The sequence below is a fragment of the Amphiprion ocellaris genome, chromosome 9, assembly GCF_022539595.1.
Source record: "Amphiprion ocellaris isolate individual 3 ecotype Okinawa chromosome 9, ASM2253959v1, whole genome shotgun sequence".
NCBI classification, from domain to species: Eukaryota; Metazoa; Chordata; class Actinopteri; family Pomacentridae; genus Amphiprion; species Amphiprion ocellaris.
Window position 1 is genome coordinate 28,846,328 of NC_072774.1, and position 11,457 is coordinate 28,857,784.

The 11,457-nt window shown below is 38.6% G+C and overlaps 1 protein-coding gene across 1 annotated transcript; it reads right to left on the bottom strand.

The window, feature by feature from the left end:
* Window positions 1-464: 464 nt before the first annotated feature.
* Window positions 465-10,923, bottom strand: depdc1b (DEP domain containing 1B). The gene is made up of 11 exons (XM_023287578.3): window positions 10,726-10,923; window positions 7,885-8,150; window positions 7,606-7,750; window positions 6,629-6,756; window positions 6,411-6,541; window positions 6,264-6,311; window positions 5,785-5,925; window positions 5,483-5,649; window positions 3,583-3,759; window positions 1,802-1,984; window positions 465-748 (listed from the first exon to the last, which is right to left on the bottom strand). The coding sequence occupies exons 1-11, from the start codon at window positions 10,771-10,773 to the stop codon at window positions 584-586; spliced, it is 1,599 nt and encodes a 532-aa protein (XP_023143346.1). The 5' UTR covers window positions 10,774-10,923; the 3' UTR covers window positions 465-583.
* Between the last annotated feature and the right edge of the window lie 534 nt (window positions 10,924-11,457).

The following is an 11,457-nucleotide window of genomic DNA, read 5'->3' on the forward strand; positions in this document are numbered from 1 at the left end:
ACATCAGTTTTTAATCTTTAAAGAGCATTATGTGTTTGGATCAGTAACATTTAACAACTTATGTTAACATCTAATAACCCGTTAATACTTCTGAAATGTATTTCAGTCAAATTAGATACTTTAAATTCTCATTATTTAGACCCGTCTAACACATAATAAAAATATACCGTTACATATTAATGTATATCAACAATCCATTTTCAGAAACACCAGTGAGTGGCTTTTTAGTGTTAGTGGATCATTGTTTCCTGTACTCCAAATTTTCTAGCGACATAATACAGTGAAATATCTTAAAAGGTCAGTTCATCTATCCACATTCATTGTACGCATCATTAATATTAAACTTCTGCAGCATCGACCAAAACTGCCTTCAGGGCTACAAAGTGGAAAATTTGAGTGAACTGAACTTTCAAGTGATCACCTTCGTTTGACTGCTACAGAAGACGGATGTAAAAATTTAAAAAAAAAAAAACAAATTACAGTGGTTAATGAAGAGAACCAAAGCTGTGGCTGGAGCACTATTACAGCCACACTGTCTCCTGACTGAGGCTGAGGTGAGATTACAGTCTGACGTGTAGATGGGTTACGCCCTAAAACTCCAGCTTCTCTGAAAAGGCTGGAAGGGTTTCTTCAGATTGAAGAACATGAGATGAGGTTTGAGTCGTGGCGTTTTTTCAGGTATAACAGCAGCCTTACTTTCCTCAGTGGGAAATCGATTGTGGTAGACTTCTGGGTAGGACTTCTGGAACTGAAAGGGAGGGAAAATGCGTCTTTATTGTACGGAACTTTATAGATACACAAAGATACACTCACAACCCTGATTCAAAATATATCAAGTAAATATATTTCAACATACACTCTTTCACTCAAGAGATCTAGAATTTCTGCATGGCTTCTTTATATATATATATATACATACACACACACACACACACACACACACACACAATTCAATTTTCCATTGGGTAGCAATGCACAAGGACAAGGCATGCAAATGAGATATGGATAAACTTTACAGAGCGCTCTGCTCTTCAACAAATGAGTGGATTAGGTAATTAGTGGTTGTGAGATAATAAGCGGTGGGTCGTGCTCGGCTGTGAATGAACATATGCTTGCTTTCTGTTTGCACTCATGGTCGATCATAGATTACTGTATCTCTGTTGTGTTTGTTGCTAGTGCTGTTCAAGTTCAAACAAGAGCTGCCTTGGATGTTCTGTTCACACAGATTAAAATAAAGTTGTACACAGTGTTCACAGAGTGAGTGTGGAGGATAGCTACAGCTGCTGCCAGCTGCCACAATAGGGAAACGATGATGGTAACATTTCTGCATATGAGCATTTTGATAACATATTGTTAGAGTTAATAACTGAAACACACTTACCATAAAGTCAGTGAACAGATCGGGATGCCTGTCTTTAAGGTGCTGGGATAATTCTGAAATGGCTCTTTCTTCAGTGCAAAATGCTCTGTGATCGTGCAGTTAAAGCGTAAAGTATCTCTACAGACAAAGGAGTGGCAGCAGGACTGTTGCTGCACCTGCACTTGCCACCACACTAGTGTTGTTGTTGTCCACTGTTAGTATCTCTCTAGGCCCAACAGGCTCTATGGTAGAATTCTGGCACTGATTTGGTCTCAGGTTGTGGATCAAACTGTTCATATGTAATGGCTTTTGGCTGATTGTTTGAGAGCGGTTTAACTTTGCTGCATTGCAAACGGCTAACAAAACTTCAAGCTACACTTCTAGTTGGAACTACATTTAATAGCATTTCTTTTTGAACATGTTCCATTGCTGTAGGGATACCTGTTTCAGTCTTTTCCTCTTGTCCTTAGCAGGCAGTTCTTTGTCTGCAATCAGGCCTTCCAGCAGCTGCTGCAAGGGGATCTGAGTACCAATCACCTTCTGCTCCTCACACTCCACCCTGCTGATCTGTTTACAGAAAGCTGGAGATGCGCTGAAATCTGTATCTGAACCTGCATATTTGATCTGATGGAAGACACAAATGAGATGCTGGATTAAAACTTCACTTCTTCAAAGTAAAGGAAAGAACAGCACCTACAGAAACGTTTTACTCACTGCATCATCATCAATAATGTCTACATCTGAGGATATAGCCCTATCATGAGTCCACAATACAACTTAATGTTTCAATGTTTCTATACAAAATGTGCTGCCAGTACTTTATACCAGTAACAACTTAAGCCTGAGGCTATGTTTTGAAATTTTCACCTGAAAAACATCAGCAACAGTTGCAAAACTATAAGGCCAAAGTGAAAAACCTTGGGTTTTCTGGATAAGAGACACCCAGGAGAATTTTACGGTATGAATCCTTGTACTTACAACCATGCCAAAATGAAATATAAAAACAAATAAATAAATACAAATACATGAATAAAAATCCAAATTTTTTCCTTCTGCGTAATCACAAACTATAAGAGAGTGAATAACAGCAGTTAGGTTATTGAACCTGTTCTCAAAATTCTCAGTTGCATCTCTACCAAAGTTGATTCAAGAGAAATGAAAAACAAATTGTCAGTTGATTTTAGTGATAGCAGGAGCAGGCATCCTCTTCAGCAAATGTGCCAAACTTGGCAACCTCCAACAAACTGACGGTTGTGTTTTTCTAAGAGGTACGGTTCTGTCTCAGGACCTCTGCAGTGGAGTGTTAGGGTTAAATTCCCAATAAACTGTGTTTTCAGTTCAGATGACAGAATAGAATATGTATGCTTATGCATGCACCATTGGACTAAAAGACAAAAATCAATCCGGCCTTCAGTCGTAGACCAAACAACATAGAACACAGACAGTCAATACAGTCTGTGTTCTACATTTTCTGATGTGCAGACCAAAACTAAACACATGCACACATCAATATGAACCAACTGTGTACACAGAGAAGTGAAAGTATGCACGGTTCAGGGTATGTGATAATGTTTCCATAGCAACAGATACAAAGCAGATACAATAACATCAGAGTTCAATGCAGCAGTCATAGTGCAGTTACTCAATATTAGATTTGGATTAGCATTACTGCTTTGATTCAATACGGCTGATGTGTAAAACTCATGCGATCGCCTCCAGAGTATATTATATTTTCATCTAGTGAATTGACCGGCAGCTCTCCTTGATTCCTTGTGAAGTGCTCTGTTTAGTACAGAAGCAAATCCTGAGTGGTGCTTTTACCAGATTGGACACCCAACTCACAATTAAACAAAGGGCCATTGAGTGTCTCAATCTACTATGACTGTGCTTTCCACATTTCCACATTAACAAAGAAATATATGTCATTACCAGATTTTATGGGGCTTTAATGAAATATCTTAATCAACCAGTGACTGTCCCAAATTTCCACACTTGGAAAGATGATGAAGCCAATCTGGCACATTATTTTTCACAAATGATGCACTGATATTGCTTTGTGCACATGGATTGTGGGAGGCAGCAGATGTAGCAGAAAACAGGAAAATGTGACCAATGAAAGAAAAAGCAACAGAACCCACCTACCAAGACCTCTTATGCATATTGCCAACGAATATCAGTTTGTTTATTTATTCTTGCATTGTAACTGTAGACGGCATTCTGACCTGAGCTCTTTTGAGGTGGGACAGGTGCTCATCAACCTGGCAGCGCAGCTTGGTAGGCACTTGGAAGATGGTGTTGTGGTGCTCAATCATGAAGGTCACCAATTTAGTGGCAAGTAACTCGTCCAAGTCCATGTCGTCTGCTGAGCCCAGGATGCAGTGAGCGAACATCTGCACCATCTATACAGGCAACACAATGAAAGACAGATAAGAAACTAACTTCTGGCAACACATGCTGGAGCTATACACTATATAATGAGCACCTGTCAACTAAATCCAAATAGCCACATTTGTGAATAACTGTTAGAGATAGAAATAGTCTGTTCTGGTATTTTCATGTTTGCTAACCAAATTTCACACTTAGTAGTAGCATATTCACATTTGCTAATAAAACACCAAGAATAGATTTGCCAGCTAGGAAGCTGTAAATAGACACTGAAATTAAAATATTAAAGGATACATTGGCGCTATAAAGACCTATTATATAAAATTTAATTCAGCAGATCCCTCTAATCCACAGCCACTATAATTTACCCAAGGATGATGCTGGATGAAACAGTACTGTTTTGACAGTGCCTGAAGCTAGCGGTAATGAGATCTTATTTTTACCGACCATAATAATTGTATTTATTAAACACAGATCAATGATTTTTACTGCAGTGTGTAGTCACCTAACAAAGGCCACCATTCTGAGCCAGACCCTGGAATATTCTCTCTGATGTTGCAGTTGTTAGTGAGCAATTACACTGCAAAGTTTTACCTTTACATTCTGAATGGCTTCACTTCTTCTGTGAAGTTTTACTCTTTTATGAAGCATCTCAGTCTTGCGCAGGTGTGTGCATTATTCCCTTGATTATATTTTCTATTGATTTGTGATGGGGTGGTTAAGGGGAGTACAAGTCTGAACCTGGTGTTGCAGGTAAGTCACAGCGACTGTGAGGTGTATCTCTCCCTAAATACACAATATCTCATTTTCATGAGTTATCTTTTTTCTGTAGTTTACTAAATGTGTTAAGATGAGCAGAGAGGTGAAAAACATCACAGTAAGACAAATCATTGCCATGGTGATACTTACAAACTTCAAACTTACATCTAACTTGTGTCATACAAATAAATTGAAACAGCCTTAAATTCATCATCTGCACTGAATACCGCAGTTAATCACAGATAATGGCTGAGGGATGAGCTAACCTGGGTCTTCATTAGTATTACAAAATATGTTTGGGCAATCTGTGGATTCATATTTCAGGACAGAAAATGTATTGCTGTCTACCACAATGTGCAGATTCTGATCATGTTTTTTAGTAAAAGAGGATTGTTTACCTTCCTGAGAATGTTGCTCTGAATCCCATTTACGCTTTACAGGAAGTAACGAGTCTGGACAAAACTTATTTCCCAACACTATTTTTTTCTTTTCATAATACAACACAAACAAAACAATCTACTGACTTTTCTATGATAGTGAAAGCAGCACAGATACTGTAGGCACTAGACATACTGGACAATAGCAGAAATGTGTAGAATAGTGGCAGCAAGTGCAGCAATATTTCTGCTAAGAAAAAAACCCACTGAACTGTGAATGAAAATATTTTGTGTGAGTCAAAAGCCAGGCAACCGAATCTGTACCAAGAATTCAGGAGCTTCAGGTGTTAATTTTATATTACCAGCATGTCATGAAAATGTTCACATCCTGAAATGGTAAGTTCAGGATGTGTGCACTCTACAAGTCACTGTGTGTGCAGCAGTTTTTTGTTTTGTTTTTTTAAATAAAAGGTAATATTAAAATATATTTTATTTACATGATATCATTCCAATTCATGCATTTTTTTCTTAAACAACTGATCTCAATATAGCAGAGAAGTTGTACAAAGGTAAGTAGTGAATAAAAAGCAAGAATGTGTACCAGCGTGCGGGGAGCAATGGTGTCGTTGAGTGGAGGAAGGTGAGGATTCTGGCAGACACGTGCCATGAGACGCAGTAAAAGCTGGAGGCGTCTTCGATTGGGTGGTGGCAGTAGCAGGCAGCTGACCTGCAGAGCCTCAGTGGCAACCTCCTGCTCATGCAGCAGACCTGCAGTGATATAATAAAGGAAGAGTCTCGCTCTCTGAGGGCAAACATACAATCTGGACGAAAATGAACAATAGCAAATATTTACTTGTAGCCGGACAAAAACACTGCAGTGGATCCACATTGTGAAATACTCACTGAGAATGTTGACAAAGACTTCATACAGATGGAAAGTCAGAAGGGGTTCTTTGAGTCTGTGGAAGTAGTCGGCTACTGTTTTCAGAACATCCCTCTCGAAACCTGGGTACACTGGCTGCTTGGCTTCATTGCCATTAGGCCCTGAGAGAGAAGACAAGTGCAGGTTTTATTGTACTTCACAAACAATGGCAGACAACGCAGCATACTGTGAAACAAATACACAGTTAAATATCAATAATAACCAAATGCTAGTGATTAATACATACAACTAAACATGCAAAAAAAACAGTGCTTCATGAAAAGACAACTCAAAATTACAACGGCCTATGGTGCTCAAGATTTTTACACTTCACTCCAGAGTGTAAAAATCATTCATGTTTAAAAAAAGATTTAGCTTAAGTTTACAGACTCTCAAAGTAGATGGTCTTTTTATTTTTTTTAACACTGACGATTTGAGACAACAAAAACTTTATACTTACAGTTTGCGAGGCATTTCATTGCTGATACCACCCAATAGGGCATGTCCTCTGGAGATACAAAGGAAAAAGGTCAATTGAAATGTTCTTGTAAGTTGCAACAAAGAAGTAAAGCTATTGTTCTTCCGAATATGAATCAATACACCGTACCGGCTTTGTTCTCCAACACAACTATGCCTGTTTTATTGACACTGAACACATTGTGAACAATGTGTTTTCCATTCACATGCATTGGGTTTAAGACTCCATCCAATGTCTTTAGGCCCAGTACTCTCTGTAAACTGAGACAACAGAATCAAATAATTACAAAATAAACTACAAACAGCATCAACAGAAGTGTTTAATATATGATGTAAAAGATAGCATACTGTGCAGCTGTCATTGATTTCCAGATATGGTCCACTTGTTTTGACGATATCTCCTTCCTGCGTATGAGCTTGCATTCATGCACATCTCCAATAGCGACACTGTGCCTTTTATTCCACAAGTCTGAAGTCTGTTCAAAATGAAAATAATCCTTTTATACTTATACAAGGACAGAGCAGTGTCATAGTTATTCAATAAAGTTATGTAATACAATCAAACTAAGTTTTTGTGTAAGGAATCCTATTTTTGTAAACTTTATATTTTTAATAACATTACTACTGTGTCAGGGGTGTGTTGAAGTTTACTCTAGGGTAACTTTGACAGTACAGAACTGCATTACACTGCAAGGTTTGGGGGTGTATAATTTTTTTTCCCATACATATATGTAAATATCATATATTATATAATATCTACATTATTTACATGTAAATATGTAAATGGCTCTTGTACTGCACTGCATTACATCAAACATTCCTTTTAATGTTTCAATGTGCTGTATAACCTGAGGAGTAGAATCAGGAAAATGACAGCATTAGCTAATAACTGAAACATTGAAGTACAACAACTCTATTATGCAATATGCTCTCTAGGGGCTGCACAGTGGCTTCGTGGTTAGCACTGTCGCCTTGCAGCTAGAAGACGCCCAGTTTGTGTCCCGGCCTGGGCCTGAGATCTTTCCGTATGTGGTTTGCATGTTCTCCCTGGATTTTCTCCAGGTACTCCTGCTTCCTCCCACAATTCAAAAAACATACTGAGGGTAAGTGGTAATTCTAAATTGATTGAGAGTGAGTGTGCTTGTTTGTCCCTATGTGTAGTCCTGCAATAGACTGGCGATCTGTCCAGGGTGTCCCCTGCCTTTGCCAGATTCAGACAATTTTTTGCTGGAGGAATTTAAGTAATCGAATTACTCGAATAACTTGAGGAATCGTTTCAGCCCTAAAGCAGAGAAGTGGCTGGGACATCTCTGTCTCTTTCTCACCATGACAGCAGACTTCAGAGGTGCAGTGTTTTCCTGCTGAGGCAGTTCCTCATAGTCATCCCAGCGGATAAGTCTGGGCAGGTCACTGCTGTCTCTCATCAGAGGCCTTGTTGGAATAGACTTTAGGGGAGACAGTGTGGGGAACCTGGGAAGACAGCAGAACTGAGTTCAGCCAAAGAGGAGAAAGAACAGTACTTTTCTGAACTGTGAAGATGCAGCAGCAATGCCTTCTGGTGTATGAAGCAACACCAGTAACCACACAGAATAACAAACTTATACCTGTACAGATTGCCATTGTCTTCAAAGTCTTCTGTCCCATGGCGTCCTTTGATGTCTTCAATGACATGAGCCTTAAGGAACTTTCGGAGCAGCTGCAGAGTCTGATAGCGAGTCACCTCAGGTCCAAAGTTGTAGTTTTGCCTCAGCAGCTCATGCAGATAATCCACAGCCTCAGACCCTGTGAAGCTGCACTCATAGTAACGGAAATGTGCCCAGTGCCTTCTCAGTGACATGCCCCCACGAAAAAGTTTGATGGTTTCATTCCACTGCATAAAAGGGAGACACAATGGAGTGTGAGAACCACTGCAGAATGTTAAAAAAGATCATCATATAGTACATGAAGAAGGCACTTTGCAAAACAATATGTTACAACTTGCACATTCATAGGGTCATTTGCAATCTGTTTTGTGTAATATATTATCACATATGGCATGCTAATATTCTATTGACATTACTTCTCTCATACGGCCTAGATAACAGCATTTTACACATTCACCAACCTGTTCTTATCACCAAAATGTTGTTGAGGACATTTTTTTAGTATTGGTTTAATAGACTATTATAGCCTTATGTTATTGGTGTGCACAATGGCCATCAGTACCCTACACCCATAAACTGTAAACAAAGATGGATAAACCCCGTGTGACTTTACCAAAATGTTATCTGAACAGCAGCTGGCCTAATAATTCCTGGCTAATCCAAAAATGAGCAAAGAGGTAAAGTGTGAGTGGATCTGCACTGGTCATTTTAAACTTCTCTGGGCCTCGACTTTCCTATGACAGCACCCATCTGTCACTCAAAGTGTCTATATCTCTAATCATGCATAATTTTAAGCATTAATACAATTTCAGTGGTTGAATTTTATGTTAATTCCCTCCCCATACGGTTATCATGAACAGGGAAATTAGTCACAGAAAAGCTTTTTTTACATCAGGCAAATTCTGTTCATGTCTGCTGTTAAAGTGGGCATTTTCACAAGTGGGATTCTATGGGGATTGACTGGCTTTTGTAGCCAGCCTCAAGCCATTGGAAGAACTACAGTTTTTGGTATTCTGTGTTGGATTTATTTCTCAGCCATGCACTTTGCAATTTCATTACACCTTAAGGTAGCTATGGTTGCACACCATACTGATTTCGATCCACACACATAATACACCATTTATTTGTAATAGCAAATGCAAGACAGACACTGTTGAGGAAATCTGTATTTTCGAAATTAACTCTACTTTTCTTCTTGTCAGGAAAAAAAATGCAGGTATCAAAATAAATAAAACATTGTCTCATTATAGTGTTTTGGATGGTTTTGGACTATCAGCTCTCTCAAGTATCCAGATGGGTCTGAGAAAAACTGAATAAGCAGATAAAAACAGAGAGGTGGAGATGGAGAAATACAGAAGGTCAATAAAACCCAGGAGAGTTCTGAACTGGATAAAGCAAATTTTAAGACAAGAAAAGCTCTGCTGTGGCTGATCTGAATTATGAAAACTGTTTAACATGTGATGGGAGATATTAAAAAACTTCAGAAAACTAAAAGCCAAGAGGTTGGTTTGAGACCATTACAGAAAAGAGGCTAGGGACGGGCTTTCATTAAAACACGATGCAAAAAAATAAAAAAGGTTATGTCCTACAGAAAGAAACTGGGTTGGGTGTCTGTCTGTGTTAGTCCAGTGATGGACTGGAGAACTGCCCTGGTTGAACCCTGCATTTAACCCTTTGTCAACTGGGATTAGCCTCAGTCTCTTCATGACCCTGCACAAGATAAAGTAGCCCTACATAATGGACAGATGGATGGAAAAAAATTGAATATTAAGTGTGTATCTGCATGTCTCTTTCCCTCAGGTGTTTTTCAGGCAGGAACTGCAACATTATCTGAGAGTTTCTGAAGAAAACCTGTTGGGACTTTGATAACAGAATCTGCGTTTGATATGAAGTACCTGCAGCCTTGGGTTGCAGTGAGTAAACTCCAGTAAAATGGATTTAAAAATCAGATGGCACAAGCGCAACACATACCAGCTGAACAGTGAAGTCGGAAGTCTAAAAAGACCTAAATTGCGGCTGAATTAGCCCTGGCAGAAACCAGGTGTCAACAAAAGAATTAATGGCTGAGGGATTTAAAATAGCTGTTTTTTTAGTACTGTAACAACAACAACATAAATGCAAATTCAATATATAATTCTGCACTAATGTGTATAGCACATTATTAGAGTTTAAAGGAGTTAAAGATTTCACAGCCAGAACACACATACACAAACTCCAAATAGAAACAGCAGGTTATGTTGTGTACGAAGCTTGTGCATGTGTTGATGCCTAGCAACTGCATATGATGAGTGAACACAGGTTAGCTTGATTTATAGTAATGTAATTACTTTACATTAACATGTAAATGGGTTGATTAATGCTAATGAATTGCAAAGTACAACATAGCTCACACACTCACAAATTAAATGCCACTGCAGGTGTTCATGGTGCAGGCCACAGTAGGAAAGAGGATATGCCAGACTATTTCAGCAGAAATATGAGTAAGCTGGCAAGTGAGAGAAGGAATAACATATGTGTGGTTTTGCTAACTTCATTTTTTTTCGGAAATACGCTTGAAATGATGAGTGCCGTGTTAGCTAATTTAGTTACCGTTAAGCTTACTATTGAGCTAATTTTGAAAGTACGCTATTATTTTCGCCTCCTGAATGTAGAATTTTAACATAACCCCAAATCACGGTAATACGTAAACAGCTAAACTATGCTAATGAGACTAGCAAGCTCCATATTTACATTAGAAAACACAGCTAAGCTAAAGTTCAAGCTTTTGTAAAGTCACGTCGCCAAAGTTACCAACAGACTCACCAGCTTCGTCGCCCTGTATGGACCCGGTCCGATAACTGTAGCTTCCATACTGGTCCCGGCTTCACTGTTATGAAAACATGGAGATATAAAAGTTTTTTTTGTTTTTTTTTTAAAGCTGGTGGACAGTTTTAGTGGCAGGTTTAAACAGGACTCCGACCAGGAACGTTGTTGCCAACTTTGAATCTCGTGCGTCACATCGTTTGGACGACGTGATTGGACAGAGAGACGATCATGTGACCGGCAGGAATGCAGGCTTTATGGAGTAGTACAATACACACCGTTAATAATGTGATGCTCACATTTTTATCAGAAATGTATTAGTTTTTTTTTTAAATATAAGAAGCATGTAATTATCACATATAAAAAGTAAACATTTTAATGATTTAATTGTGAAAGTACATTCTCTCTCTCTCTCTCTCTCTCTCTCTCTCTCTCCCTCTCTCTCTCTCTCTCTTAGTAGGTACTTAAAATAACCATCCCTGAATATTTAAAATTATTAATGGTGATTAGTTGAACCTCATGACTATGGCATGTTATCTCATAGTGATTATGTCATCAATTCTCATGTGCCGTGACCACACCTTAATTACTTGCTATACTAGTACCTTTTTCATAAAACATCAAGCAAGCGTAAAAATGGATGTGAATATACATAATTTGGGGTGATCAGAGGTCCTGCTACTGCAATACTTGAAATACAGAAATTGTTAATAACTGTACTCAAATGGCAAG

Bases quoted from the DNA above. Each gene is read 5' to 3' on its own strand.
- depdc1b (XM_023287578.3), bottom strand. From the start codon at position 10,773: ATGGAAGCTACAGTTATCGGACCGGGTCCATACAGGGCGACGAAGCTG. The intron at 6,757-7,605 runs GTGAGAAAGAGA...CATTTTGAACAG, and splicing joins CTCTGAAGTCTGCTGTCATG to ACTTCAGACTTGTGGAATAA. The intron at 5,926-6,263 runs GTAAGTATAAAG...CTTCTCTCTCAG, and splicing joins AATGAAATGCCTCGCAAACT to GGCCTAATGGCAATGAAGCC.